The 15302-nt window shown below is 50.8% G+C and overlaps 1 protein-coding gene across 1 annotated transcript; it reads right to left on the bottom strand.

Annotated features, from left to right (window-relative positions):
- Nucleotides 1-648: 648 nt before the first annotated feature.
- On the bottom strand, nt 649-5339 carry LAMTOR5 (late endosomal/lysosomal adaptor, MAPK and MTOR activator 5). The gene is made up of 4 exons (XM_068173548.1): nt 5249-5339; nt 3531-3592; nt 2173-2290; nt 649-967 (listed from the first exon to the last, which is right to left on the bottom strand). Exons 1-4 carry the CDS (start codon nt 5281-5283, stop codon nt 907-909), a joined length of 276 nt encoding a protein of 91 aa, XP_068029649.1. The 5' UTR covers nt 5284-5339; the 3' UTR covers nt 649-906.
- Between the last annotated feature and the right edge of the window lie 9963 nt (nt 5340-15302).

Genomic DNA, 15302 nt, shown 5'->3' with positions numbered 1-15302 from the left:
CTGTATTGCCTTGTAACAAAGAAACTTGTGACTGCTCTGGAGCTATTGCTGACTGCTTGCTCCTCTAAAATCTCACAGCCTCTGAGACTGATGTTTATCTGAGCAATAAATCGTTCTTAGCTTGCAAATGGTCCCATCCCTTCATTTTTAATGGTGACAATGATACTCAAAGTTTTCCCTCATGCTCTGCTGTGAAGTTTCCCTTCCCCTTCCAGCAGCTGCAGCCCAGCTCCTTTTCCCTCCCCAGCACACAGGAACCATTGGGGTGCAGCAGCTCCGCCATCTTTTTGCAGGATTGTTTCCCTGCAGTGCTTCAAATCTGCAAGGGGAAGAGGGGCCTGGATTTGTGAGGATGTTGCCAAGATCCCTTCACAGCTCCCAGGGCCCTGGCAGGGCCAGGTTTGAACTTCAACCCAAGGCACAGTGAGTGAGCAAGAACTCCCACATAATGTTTAACTTGAGGAGGTGAAATGTTTCCTAGGAGAAATTCCTCGGAAAGCTTTTGTACCTTTTCTACTGAGCCTCCACGAGTTCCAGTTTTTCTCCAGAGAAATGCTAATGAAGGCAGTGGGAGAAGTTACCTTGCCTGGCTTTGGGAAGGAAGCACCAGGCCCAGCTCTCCCAGCCAGGGCAGAGAGAAGGAAGAAAGGTTTTTTACAGGTCATTTATTGATTTCTCCAACAAATGAGGCCCCCACATACAGTAGGGAGGATCTGGTCATTACAGGGTCTGGGGGCGTGCCCACGCTTCATCCTCAGCAGCACAAGGGCTGAAATGTGAGCTGGAGAGCCAGGGAGCTGCCCAGGAGCTGGTGAGAGGGAGGGAGAGCTTTCATCCCAGGTGTGGAGCTCCAAAGGGAGGGTGGCAGTGCAGGGAGGAGCCAGGAGCAGAGCTGGTTCCCAGGGCTCAGGACAGCAGCTTGTGCACTGCCACGGTGATGCTGTCGTGCTTCTGGATCATGATGTTCCTACAACAAGGAGCAAGGGCTGAGGGAGGGCAGCTGGGCCAGCAGCAGCTGCTGGGGGTGGCAGTGGGCAGGGGAATCACTGAGCAGCCCCAGGCCCCATCCCCATCCCAGGCCTTGGCTGCTCCATCTCCCCACTCCATGAGCAGTGATGGAGACGTCCCTGCTGCCCCACTGACTCTGACAGGTTCTGTCACCCACAGGGACCCCAGGCTCTGTCACCCACAGGGACCCCAGGATTTGTCATCCCCAGGGACCCCAGGATCTGTCACCCACAGGGACCCCAGGATCTGTCACCCACAGGGACCCCAGGATTCGTCATCCCCAGGGACCCCAGGATTTGTTATCCACAGGGACCCCAGGATTTGTTATCCACAGGGACCCCAGAATCTGTCACCCACAGGGACCCCAGGATTTGTCATCCCCAGAGACCCCAGGATTTGTTATCCACAGGGACCCCAGAATCTGTCACCCACAGGGACCCCAGGATTTGTCATCCCCAGAGACCCCAGGATTTGTCACCCACAGGGACCCCAGGCTCTGTCACCCACAGGGACCCCAGGATTTGTCATCCCCAGAGACCCCAGGATTTGTCATCCCCAGGGACCCCAGGATTTGTTATCCACAGGGACCCCAGGCTCTGTCACCCACAGGGACCCCAGGATTTGTCATCCCCAGGGACCCCAGGATTTGTTATCCACAGGGACCCCAGGATTTGTTATCCACAGGGACCCCAGGCTCTGTCACCCACAGGGAATCCCAGGATTTTTTATGCATAGGGATCCCAGGATTTGTCATCCCCAGGGACCCCAGGATTTGTCCTCCCCAGGGACCCCAGGATTTGTTATCCACAGGGACCCCAGGATTTGTTATCCACAGGGACCCCAGGCTCTGTCACCCACAGGGACCCCAGGATTTGTCACCCACAGGGACCCCAGGCTCTGTCACCTATAGGGACCCCAGGCTCTTTTACCCACAGGGATCCCAAGGGGGGAAGAGCTCCTGAGCTGCAGTAACCACCAGCCCCTGAAAGGTTTCCCCCTGCTTTTACATCCCCATTAACCCAGTGACTGTGCCTGTGGCAGTGCCTGCCTCCTCCTACGGCTGCTCCAGACGAGGAGCTGCTCCAGGGATCTGACTCCAGGAGGCTCCCAGGGCTGGGGGAAGGCAAAGGTGGGGCCAGCAGCAGCTGCAGGCTGGGGCCTCACCCGCTGTCCGACTCCAGGCACACCACGGGCGTGTCGGTGGGGTCAGAGGTGAGCTTGGCCGCCTGCTGGGCCAGCACTGAGATGATGCCAGCGTGCTCATCCGACAGGGTTCCCCTGCCTGCACGGGTGGGAGGGCATGGATAAATCCCCTGAGCCAGGGCAGTGCTCTGGGACAGGCCTGACTGCCCCCCAGCCCGAGGGGGTTGGTCCTGCCTGGCCCATTTCCCTCCCTGGTCCTGCCTGGCCCATTTCCCTCCCTGGGGGCTGACTCAGTGTCTCCCCAAATGGTTCCTCTCCCTCCACCAAACATCCCAAACTGAGGTGTCAGGAAGAGCTGGCCAAGGTAGGGACAGGCAGGTGGTGGCCCCTGGGGACACCCGAAGGCAGGGGCAGGGCAGCAGGGCAAGGCAGGTGTTCCCAGAGTGGCGCTGGTGCAGGACAAGGCAGCCCCGGGTACCCCCAGCCGGGGGGGGTCTGTAGGGCCGGGTGGTGCCCCCATCCCAGGGAGCCCTTCAGAGGGAACAGGCAGGGCCTGGGGCACCCCAACCCCCCGTGGGCAGAGCCTAGGGCACCCCAACCCCCCGTGGGCAGGAACTGGGGCACCCCAACCCTCCGTGGGCAGAGCCTAGGGCACCCCAACCCCCCGTGGGCAGGAACTGGGGCACCCCAAACTCCGATGGGCAGAGCCTAGGGCACCCCAAACCTCCATGGGCAGAGCCTATGGCACCCCAACCCCCTGTGGGCAGGACCTGGGGCACCCCAACCCCCTGTGGGCAGGACCTGGGGCACCCCAACCCCCTGTGGGCAGAGCCTAGGGCACCCCAACACCCCGTGGGCAGAGCCTAGGGCACCCCAACACCCCGTGGGAAGAGCCTAGGGCACCCCAACCCTCTGTGGGCAGAGCCTAGGGCACCCCAACACCCCGTGGGCAGGACCTGGGGCACCCCAACCCTCCGTGGGCAGAGCCTAGGGCACCCCAACCCCCCGTGGGCAGGAAATGGGGCACCCCAACCCTCCTCGGGCAGACCCTAGGGCACCCCAACCCTCTGTGGGCAGAGTCTAGGGCACCCCAACACCCCGTGGGCAGAGTCTAGGGCACCCCAACACCCCGTGGGCAGGACCTGGGGCACCCCAACCCTCTGTGGGCAGAGCCTAGGGCACCCCAACTCCCCGTGGGCAGAGCCTAGGGCACCCCAACCCCCCGTGGGCAGGACCTGGTGCCCCCAGCCCTGGGAGCCCCTGGAGAGGCCAGGCAGGGCGGGCTGCCTGCAGCCCAGGGGAGCCTTTAGGGGAGTGGGCAGGGCCAGGAGCACCCCCCGGTGCCCCCAAGGCAGCAGCCCGCAGATGCCCTCACTCACAGCCCAGGTTGAGCCCCTGCGAGTCGGTGCACAGCACGCCCACCACGGCCGGGCTCTTCATGCTGGGGGCGACAGCGGCGCTCACGACCGGCACCGCGGCCCGGGACAGCCCCGGCTCCCTCAGCGCCCGGCCCCGCCCCACCCCCGCGTCCCCCGTGATCCCCCCGTGATCCCCCATAGCCCCCCGTGATCCCATATCCCCCGTGTCCCCCGTGATCCCATATTCCCCTGTGTCCCCTGTGATCCCATATCCCCCCATGATCCCATATCCCCCCGTGTCCCCCGTGATCCCATATCCCCCGTGTCCCCCATGATCCCATATCCCCCGTGTCCCCCGTGATCCCATATCCCCCTGTGTCCCCTGTGATCCCATATCCCTCCATGATCCCATATCCCCCCGTGTCCCCCGTGATCCTATATCCCCCCGTGATCCCATATCCCCCCATGTCCTCCATATCCCCCCATGACCCCATATCCCCCCGTGATCCCCTATCCCCCCGCGTCCCCCGTGATCCCCCCGTGTCCCCCATAGCCCCCCGTCATCCCCTATTCCCCCATGATTCCATATCCCCCCATGTCCCCCATATCCCCCCATATCCCCCCATGATCCCATATCCCCCCATGATCCCATATCCCCTCGTGATCCCATATCCCCCCATGATCCCATATCCCCCCGTGATCCCACATCCTCCCCTGTCCCCCATATCCCCCCGTGATCCCATATCCCCCCGTGTCCCCATGTCCTCCCATGTTCCCCATACCCCCCATGTCCCCCATACCTTCCCCATGTCCCACATCCCCCCGTGTCCCCCCCATGTCCCTCATACCCCCACTGTGTCCCCCCATCCCCTCGTGTCCCTATGTTCCCCCACGTCCCCGTGTCACCACATATCCCCCATATCCTCCTGTCCCCCTGTGCCCCTCACACCCTCCCGCGTCCCCCCTGTCCCCGAGTCCCTCCATGTCCCCCATGTCCCCCCATGTCCCCATTTCCCCCTACGTCCCCGTGTCACCATATCCCCCGTGTTCCCCTGTCCCCGTGTCCCTCCACGTCCCCCATATCCCCCCGTGTCCCTCCACGTCCCCCATATCCCCCTGTGCCCCTCCACGTCCCCCATATCCCCGTGTCCCTCCACGTCCCCCATATCCCCCCGTGTCCCTCCCCATCCCCCATATCCCCCTGTGTCCCTCCACGTCCCCCATATCCCCCCGTGTCCCTCCACGTCCCCCATATCCCCTTGTGTCCCTCCACGTCCCCCATATCCCCCTGTTTTCCTCCACGTCCCCCATATCCCCCCGTGCCCCTCCACGTCCCCCATATCCCCTTGTGTCCCTCCACGTCCCCCATATCCCCCTGTGTCCCTCCACGTCCCCCATATCCCCCTGTTTTCCTCCACGTCCCCCATATCCCCCCGTGTCCCTCCACGTCCCCCACATCCCCCTGTGTCCCTCCACGTCCCTCATATCCCCCCATATCCCCCCATACCCCGCCATGTCCCTCATATCCCCACTGTGACCCCCCGTCCCCCCATATCCCCTCGTGTCCCCCATGTCCCCCCATGCCTCCCCGTGTCCCCGTGTCCCCGTGTCCCGTGTCCCCCGTGTCCCCCGTGTCCCCCATGCCTCCCCGTGTCCCCCGTGTCCCGTGTCCCCGTGTCCCGTGTCCCCGTGTCCCGTGTCCCCGTGTCCCCGTGTCCCCGTGTCCCGTGTCCCCTCACGTCTCCTCCAGGTGCTGTTCCAGCGTTCCCTCCATCGCCCCTCGCCTCCACTTCCGCCCACGTGACCCCCCCGCGACGGCGGCTCCGCAGGGCCAAAAGCGCTCGGGGCGCGCTCGGCTCCGCGGGGCTGCCCCGGTTTTGGGACGCCCCAAAAATCCGCCGGTACCGAGACCCCCCGGACCCCGCTGCGCCGCTGCCACCTCCCCCCGGCGCCGTGCCCGGCTCTGCGGGCTCGCAGCAAAGCCGCCCCGCCACACCAGCCCGCCCTCGGTGTCTGTTTTCCCACGGAACACGCGGCACGGTTGCGATATTTGGGATTTTTCCTTTTTTTTTTCTCGACTTTCTCCTCCAGTTGCGTCCCCTCCCTCCCCGCGGCGCCGCCCAGGGTTTGCAGAGCTGAAGAAGTTCGGTCGGGGTTTTAATGATGCTCCTGCTCCTGGATTCTCTGTGTTGCAAACGTGGCTTTTTTTTGGGGTTTTTTTTTTTTTTGGGATTTTTGGGGAAATCCCTTCCCCAAGGTGCTGGCTCCTGGATGCTGCCCGGGAGTTTCCACATCCTCTCTTTATTTTATCCAGGAAAAATCAAGGATGAGACAATTTGAAGAGTGAAAGTGGATGCTGAGAAGCCAAGAGCTTCCTCCTGTGCTTTTTTTTTTTGCACATGGTAAAATTTGGGATGTGAAGCTCAGCAGCATCATCTCATCTGCTGGAGACCTGACTTTAATTCTTTTTGCACTTTTCAGTCGTGTACAACGGAAAACAAAATTCAGAGGGGTATTGAAGGTACTTGAGACGATAGTTCGTGTTCAGACTCAGCCTTTGTTATTTCTTATCAATATTACAGTCTCACAGCAGTGGGTTCTGTCGTTTTTTATTAGCAAGGTACAAAATGGTTAACTATCTCTCGTTATAATTTCTTTAAAGGCTGAATTACCTAATTAAGAAATTATAATTACATTATTTTCACTTTTAACCCAATAACTGATCCCTTGAAGTCCACACTGTGGACTTTTCTGTCCAATTACAAAATACCACCCAAACCCATGGAGGAGAAGGAAGAAGAAGCTGAAGAAGAAGGAGCAGCTTCTGCCCTAAAACTTCTGTCTTGCTCCATATTCATTGCTATATTCTAAAACCCCATCATCGAAGTTTTCCACCCTGTGATGTTGCACATTTTTAACCTGCTCCAGCCCCACAATCCCAGTTTTGTCATTCCATTTTGGAAGCTTCTCCACGGCCTCAGGTCAGTGCAGTGCTCTCCTGGGGCTCAGAGTCTGTCAGCACAGAAAGTCTGAAATTCCCGGCAGCCAGGGTTTCAACACCACCTCCCACTCATGGCTTAGCCATGGCTTTCTCCCCTGGAAGAAGCTCTTCCAGCTGCTGATGGAAGAGTTAATCCAGCCCACAATGAGCTGAAATCAAGATCAAGCAGCTGTGGGGGATTCCGAGCGGGTTTTCCGAGCCCTGGGATGTGTTTGGAAGAGGCTGGAGCCGTGTTGTGCCAGATGTGGTGTGGGAATCCAGAGCATCCCTGTGGCTGCCCTGGAAGGTCTGGGACCCTGGGAGGGGGTCAGGAGCCCCCCTGTACAGAGCCCCGAGAGACACTGTCTCTGATCTCTGTCCATGCAAAAGAGTTTTCAGTCTTTCGGGATGAATTACAAGCTCTGAGTGTTTGACATAAGTAGTAATTAGTGTGGCACGGGTGCAAAAGCAGAATTTTAGGATTCTAGGTAAGGGGTTCAAAGGAAGCAAGATGGAGGAAACTGGGCATGCCTTGTGCTTTTCCTTCTTCTTCATGCCCTCCACGTTTCACAGTGGTGTTGGCATTTTTCTGTTGGTTTGGGCTGGGGACACACTGTTCAACATGGGTGATAGGTATTGGCACGTTATTGTAAATATACCACACGTAGTTTTTGGTATATAATGTTTGTAACATCCCACTGAGGGGCAGAGCCCTGCCCCTGTCCTGCAAGACAGAGCTGCTGCAGGTCAGAGAGAAAATATTTTAGATAAGAAGAAATAAACAACCTTGAAAACCAGCACAGACAAATTACGACTCCTTCTTTGGCAGCGGGGCTGAAAGACAGAGACTTTCTACAATCTCGCGAGCATCTAAGTATCACAGATCCCGACAGAGTGGCTCTTTGGGATGCGGGAAAAACGTATCCCAAACGTTTTTTGGGATAAAAACGTTTATCCCAACGCTTTTATCCCAGCTGCTGGAGGTTCAGCAGCTGAGGTTCAGGCACTGTGGGAGGCTGTGGGGCTTTGCTTTGCGAGGAGAAGGGGATATTAAAGGTGATTAAATGTGCCCAAAGTGACCTTGGACGGGTGTTTGCAGTTCTGCTCTTGGGATCTCTCATGGAAAACTCGCGTGTCGCTTGAGCTCATCTCCTGCTGCCTGCAGCAACCCCCAGCCGTGGTAAAGAAAGAGAAGAAATAAAAAAAAAAATCAGCATTTACAGCAGAAAAACACCAAGAAAAGAGATTGGTTTCCTTTCAGGCAGAAGCAGGACTTAATCACAAAGTTTAATTTGGGGTGTGTGCAGAGCTGCTCCTGGAAAACCTGTGGAGTTGTGAGCAGGGGCAGTGGAGCCAGTGGGGTCTGGGGGGGTTTGGTGCTCTAACATCACCAATTTTTATTTATTTATCTGTTTGTTTGTTCCTATTTATTTATTTATTTACTTCTAATGTATCTATTTATCTATGTATAATATAATATAATATAATATAACATAATATAATATAATAAAATATAATATTATATTATATAATATTATATTATATTATATTATTATATTATATTATATTATATTATATTATATTATATTATATTATATTTATATAATATATAATGTAATGTAATGTAATGTAATATAATGTAATATAATATAATATAATATAATATAATATAATATATATATTATAATATATTGTAATATAATATAATATAATGTAATATAATATAATATAATATAATATAATATAATGTAATGTAATGTAATATAATTTAATTATATTATATTAATTATATTATATTATATTATATTATATTATATTATATTATATTACATAACATTACATTATATTACATTATATTATAATATATTTATTATATTATAATATATTTATTATATTATATTACATTATATTTATTATATTACATTATATTACATTACATTACATTACATTACATTATTGTTATATTATTATTATATTACATTACATTATATTACATTATATAATATAATACAAATATTTATTGGTTTTTTCTTTTATTTATTTATTTACTTACTTATTAATTTATTTTCTATTTCTTTATTTCTATTTCAATTTATTTGTAAAGCCCCCCCGGGTGTGGCTGTGGCAGGCGCTGTGTTCCCATCCCCCATGAAGTCGTTGGAATTTGGTGTTTGAGGCTTGGCTCAACCCCTCTGCTTGCTTCCCCCCCCCCCAAAAAATGTCCTAAATTTGGAGAAAATAAAACACTGCAAAGACCAGGATGAATTTATTTACGGTTTTTTTTTTTTTTAAACATCAGGATTTTTTGCTTTTTATTTGTGAGGGAAAATCTTGCTGAGGGGAGGCTGCATCCCCGGGCTGGTGAGTTTGTGGTACCCACACGTGGCACTAGGAACACCACGGATTGCCCAAAACCCCCCAGGAAGGGCTCCCATGGCAATAGAGAGAGCAAAAAATCCAGGAAAACCCCCACAATAATTCATAAAACTGCCCAAAAATATATAATTTTATGGTTTAGGTTTCTTTTATTAAGCTGCCTTATTTTATTTTATTTAAACATTTTATTTTTTAAATGTTCAAAAATAAACCTTTTATTTTAAGGTCGCTTATTTATAAGCTACCTTCTTTTATTTTAAGGTAGCTTAATAAAAACTATGTGCCTCTGGCCTTCCACAAGCTTGGAAATGGGCAGAAAGTGCTATAAATTTAGGGTTTTACTTAATTTTTGGACATCTCCGAGTGAAAAATATTACAAATTATGTTCTCCCAGCAGACCTCAGCAGAACAAAAAGAAACAAAGCGTCTTAGCAGCTTCTTGCCATCCTCACTTCCCATTCTGGAGGGACTCCCAGGCCCCGGGAGTGGGAATTTCCAATCTCCCAGTGGCTTTCAGCTCTAGGAGGTGACAATTTACTGGGAAATCCTTAGTTCCACAGAGGGACACCCCCACGGGCTCGATTCCACGTTGTGAGTTGGAGCTGTCCATAATAAAGGTGATGGAGGAGCTCCCCTTTCCTGCATCCCTGCAGGGTTTTCCCTGCAATTTAGCAAAAACCAGGTTTTGCTCCCCTAAATGCTCTTTGAGAGCAGCTCAGAAGTGGGGTTTTTGTAAAAAAAAATAGGAAATATTTTTTTCCTAGGAAAAATCCTTTTAATTTACGATTAGGAAATATCCTTTTAACTTCTAGGAAATGGGAATTATCCATTTAACTTCTAGGAAATGGGAAATATCCTAGGGAATATCCATTTAACTTCTAGGAAATGGGAAATATCCTAGGGAATATCCTTTTAACTTCTAGGAAATGGGAAATATCCTAGGGAATATCCTTTTAACTTCTAGGAAATGGGAAATATCCATTTAACTTCTAGGAAATGGGAAATACCCATTTAACTTCTAGGAAATGGGAAATATCCTAGGAAATACCTTTTTAACTTTTAGGAAATAGGAAATATCCTAGGAAATACCTTTTTAACTTTTAGGAAATAGGAAATATCCTAGGAAATACCTTTTTAACTTCTAGGAAATAGGAAATATCCTAGGAAATATCTTACTGTCTTCTAAGAAATAGGAAATATCCTAGGAAATATCCTTTTTAATTTCTAGGAAATAGGAAATATCCTTTTAACTTCGAGGAAATAGGAAATATCCTTGGGAATATCCTTCTGACTTCGAGGAAATAGGAAATATCCTAGGGAATATCCTTTTAACTTCTAGGAAATGGGAAATATCCATTTAACTTCTAGGAAATGGGAAATATCCTAGGGAATACCCATTTAACTTCTAGGAAATGGGAAATATCCTAGGAAATACCTTTTTAACTTTTAGGAAATAGGAAATATGCTAGGAAATACCTTTTTAACTTTTAGGAAATAGGAAATATCCTAGGAAATACCTTTTTAACTTTTAGGAAATAGGAAATATCCTAGAAAATATCCTTTTTAATTTCTAGGAAATAGGAAATATCCTAGGAAATATCTTACTGACTTCCAAGAAATAGGAAATATCCTAGGAAATATCCTTTTTAATTTCTAGGAAATAGGAAATATCCTTTTAACTTCGAGGAAATAGGAAATATCCTAGGGAATATCCTTTTAACTTCTAGGAAATAGGAAATCTGCTTTTAACTTCTAGGAAATGGGAAATATCCTAGGAAATACCTTTTTAACTTCTAGGAAATAGGAAATATCCCAGGAAATAGGAAATATCCTAGGAAATACCTTATTAACTTCTAGGAAATGGGAAATATCCTTTTAACTTCTAGGAAATGGGAAATATCCATTTAACTTCTAGGAAATTGGAAATATCCTAGGGAATATCCATTTAACTTCTAGGAAATGGGAAATATCCTAGGGAATATCCTTTTAACTTCTAGGAAATGGGAAATATCCTAGGGAATATCCTTTTAACTTCTAGGAAATGGGAAATATCCATTTAACTTCTAGGAAATGGGAAATATCCTAGGAAATACCTTTTTAACTTTTAGGAAATAGGAAATATCCTTGGAAATACCTTTTTAACTTTTAGGAAATAGGAAATATCCTAGGAAATACCTTTTTAACTTCTAGGAAATAGGAAATATCCCAGGAAATATCTTACTGACTTCTAAGAAATAGGAAATATCCTAGGAAATATCCTTTTTAATTTCTAGGAAATAGGAAATATCCTTTTAACTTCGAGGAAATAGGAAATATCCTTGGGAATATCCTTCTAACTTCGAGGAAATAGGAAATATCCTAGGGAATATCCTTTTAACTTCTAGGAAATAGGAAATCTGCTTTTAACTTCTAGGAAATGGGAAATATCCTAGGAAATACCTTTTTAACTTCTAGGAAATAGGAAATATCCCAGGAAATAGGAAATATCCTAGGAAATACCTTATTAACTTCTAGGAAATAGGAAATATCCTTCTAACTTTGAAGAAATAGGAAATATCCTAGGAAATAGGAGATATCCTAGGAAATATCCTTTTTAACTTCGAGGAAATAGGAAATATCCAAGGAAATAGGAAATATCCTAGGAAATATCCTAGGAAATATCCTTTTAACTTCTAGGAAATGGGAAATAGCCTAGGGAATATCCTTCTAACTTTGAAGAAATAGGAAATATCTGAGAAAATAGGAGATATCCTAGGAAATATCCTTTTAACTTCTCCCTGGAGGAGCAAGGCAGGGACAGGGAAAGTCAACACGGGCTGTGACCGCAGCCCCGGGGCTCTTTGATCCCCGGAGCCGCCTCCCCGGAGGAACGGAGCCAAGAGCCCCTCGGGGCCCGAACGTGCGAGTGCCCAGCTCTGTTTGATGTTCTGCTCCAAGGTGAACCGGCTGCGAGAGCCAGAGCGGGATGGGAGCGGGACTGGGCTGGGATGGGATTGGGATGGGACTGGGACAGGGCTGGGATGGGATTGGGACAGGGCCGGGATGGGATTGGGACAGGGCTGGGATGGGATCAGGACACGGCTGGGATGGGATTGGGACAGGGCTGGGATGGGATCAGGACAGGGCTGGGATGGGATCAGGACAGGGCTGGGATGGGATCAGGACACGGCTGGGATGGGACAAGGACATGGCTGGGATGGGATTAGGACAGGGCTGGGATGGGACTGGGACAGGGCTGGGATTGGGACAGGGCTGGGATGGGATCAGGACGGGGCTGGGATGGGACAAGGACATGGCCGGGATGGGATCAGGACAGGGCTGGGATGGGACTGGGCCATGGCTGGGATGGGACATGGACAGGGCTGGGATGGGACTGGGACATGGCTGGGACAAGGACATGGCTGGGACAAGGACATGGCTGGGATGGGACTGGGACAGGACTGGGATGGGACAAGGACATGGCTGGGACAAGGACATGGCTGGGACAAGGACATGGCTGAGATGGGACAAGGACATGGCTGGGAATAGGGCATGGCTGGGATGGGACTGTGGCAGGGTTGGGATGGGACCAGGACACGGCTGGGATGGGAGCAGGACAGGGCTGGGATGGGACTGGGACACAGCAGGGATGGGACAAGGACATGTCTGGGACCAGGACACGGCTGGGATGGGACTGGGATCGAGCTGGTATGGAAGCAGGACAGGGCTGGGATGGGATTGGGACAGGGCTGGGATGGGACTGGGACAGGACTGGGATGGGACAAGGACATGGCCGGGATGGGACTGGGACATGGCTGGGACAAGGACATGGCTGGGATGGGACTGGGATCGAGCTGGTATGGAAGCAGGACAGGGCTGGGATGGGACTGGGACACAGCAGGGATGGGACAAGGACATGTCTGGGACCAGGACACGGCTGGGATGGGAGCAGGACAGGGCTGGGACCTGACCAGAACATGGCTGGGATGGGACAAGGACATGGCTGGGATGGGACTGGGACACGGCTGGGACCAGTACATGGCTGGGACGGGAACAGGACAAGGCTGGGATGGGACTGTGACATGGCTGGGATAGGACAAGGACATGGCTGGGACAAGGACATGGCTGGGATCAGGACACGGCTGGGATGGGACTGGGATCGAGCTGCTATGGAAGCAGGACAGGGCTGGGATGGGATTGGGACAGGGCTGGGATGGGATTGGGACAGGGCTGGGATGGGACAAGGACATGGCCGGGATGGGACAAGGACATGGCTGGGACAAGGACATGGCTGGGATGGGACAGGGATCGAGCTGGTATGGAAGCAGGACAGGGCTGGGATGGGACTGGGACACAGCAGGGATGGCACAAGGACATGTCTGGGACCAGGACACGGCTGGGATGGGAGCAGGACAGGGCTGGGACCTGACCAGAACATGGCTGGGATGGGACAAAGACATGGCTGGGATGGGACTGGGACAGGGCTGGGACCAGAACATGGCTGGGATGGGAACAGGACAGGGCTGGGATGGGACTGGGGCACAGCAGGGATGGGACCAGTACATGGCTGGGATGGGACAAAGACATGGCTGGGATGGGACTGGGGCACAGCAGGGATGGGATCAGGACATGGCTGGGATGGGACCTGGCCAAGACACGGGTGGAATAGGACCAGGACACGGCCGAGGTGTCACAAACCCACGCACACCACATCCTGGTCTGAATATTCCACACCTAAAATAATTTCATGGATGGTTTCCAAACAGGAGGGGAATATCCTCTTCTCTATTCTATTCTATTCTATTCTATTCTATTCTATTCTATTCTATTCCATTCAATTCCATTCTATTCTAATTATTCTCCTCTCTAATTCTTCTCTCTCCTCTCTAATTATTCTAGTCTATTCTCTTATCGTTCTATTATTTTATTCCATTCTCATTATCTTGTATTGTAATTCTCTTCTAATGTAATTGCCTTATATTCAATTCTCTGTTCTCTTCGACTCTAGTCTCTTCCTCACTGGACTTCAGGAGTTTTATGGATTTATATCATGGTAAAATACAGAATACATAATCATATTTTTAGTTTCTTAGAAATAATAGTATTCCTTATACATTAAATATTAATATAATTACTTTAATGTATTTATTATTTCAATAATTTATATTTATTTAGATTTTTTTGTTTGTTTTAATTTTTTTTTTTTTTTTTTTTTTTTTTTGAGCAAATTTTTGTTGAAAAGTGGTTCCTACAATTCATCCTGGTGGCTTCCCACACTTCAAATCCATCTTGAACTCCTTCCTGACACCAAACTGGGATGAGCCTCATTGCATTTTTGGCTGCCATGGCCCAACCACTTCCCACTCCTCTACAAACCACCTGGATAATTTCAGCAGAAAAATCATTATAAGCTGTTATATTTTTATATAAATCATTATAAGTTGTTAGAAATCATTATAAATTCCTGCTTTACTGCACTGCAAGAGCCACCTCCATTGTGGAAACTCTCTGTGTCCCTGCAGTGGAGGGGACATCCCTGTCCCCAAACTGGGAGTGGCTTTGCCCACAGCATCCTCACAGCAGCGGCAATTCCCCCAGGAAATTAAACAATTACAAATAAAGAAATGAAAAATCCGTTGTCTTTTCCCTTCCATCCACAAGGAAAGCAAATCTCCTGCAAGCCTGGGGTCCTGGAGGGGTGGGACACGCAGTTAGGGCAGAGCGGCGGTGCCGGCTCCGCGTCCCGCATCCCCCGCGCCCTTCGCTCCCCGCTCCCCGGCACCGGGCGGCTCCGGAGCCGCTATCGCGGCGGCGATGCCGGAGCTCGGAGGGGCTGGAACGCCGTGCGGTGGTCCCGTAGCTCGGGCACAGCCCGCGGGGTCACCTTGTCCTGTTTGCATCCCGCGGGGTCAGAGATAACGGGGGTCACACGCGTCAGCAGCCGCAGGGGCCCCTCCCGTGCCAGCCCGGGGACACTCCTGCAAACAGAGCTCTGCGCTCCGTGCAGGGGCCTTGGGGGCCACGCTGAGAAGCCAAAATGATGCCTCCAGCTCTGGGGTCTGCAGCATCAGGATGTGGAGCTGCTGGAGCGGTCCCAGAGGAGATGTTCCCATGGTTGGAGCCCTCTGCTCTGGAGCCAGGCTGGGAGAGCTGGGGGTGCTCACCTGGAGAGGAGAACTCACAGAATTCACAGAATCACCAGGTTGGAAGAGACCTTAGAGATCATCGAGTCCAGCCCATGCCTCAACACCTCAACTAAACCCTGGCACTGAGTGCCACATCCAGAGAAGGCTCCAGGGAGAGCTCAGAGCCCCTTGCAGGGCCTGAAGGGGCTCCAGGAGAGCTGGAGAGGGACTGGGGACAAGGCATGGAGGGCCAGGACACAAGGAAAGTCTTCCACTGCCAGAGGACAGGGATGGATGGGATATTGGGAAGGAATTGTTCCCTGTGAGGGTGGG

Source organism: Anomalospiza imberbis, chromosome 26, assembly GCF_031753505.1.
Source record: "Anomalospiza imberbis isolate Cuckoo-Finch-1a 21T00152 chromosome 26, ASM3175350v1, whole genome shotgun sequence".
Lineage (NCBI taxonomy): Eukaryota > Metazoa > Chordata > Aves > Passeriformes > Viduidae > Anomalospiza > Anomalospiza imberbis.
This window is presented reverse-complemented; position numbering and strand designations above follow the sequence as displayed.

What these genes read in the sequence shown, in the direction of transcription:
- LAMTOR5 (XM_068173548.1), bottom strand. Translation starts at nt 5,283, where the DNA reads ATGGAGGGAACGCTGGAACAGCACCTGGAGGAGAC. An exon ending in GAACAGCACCTGGAGGAGAC is followed by an intron (nt 3,593 to 5,248) that starts GTGAGGGGACAC and finishes TGTCGCCCCCAG; the next exon opens with CATGAAGAGCCCGGCCGTGG. An exon ending in TGCCTGGAGTCGGACAGCGG is followed by an intron (nt 968 to 2,172) that starts GTGAGGCCCCAG and finishes TCCTTGTTGTAG; the next exon opens with GAACATCATGATCCAGAAGC.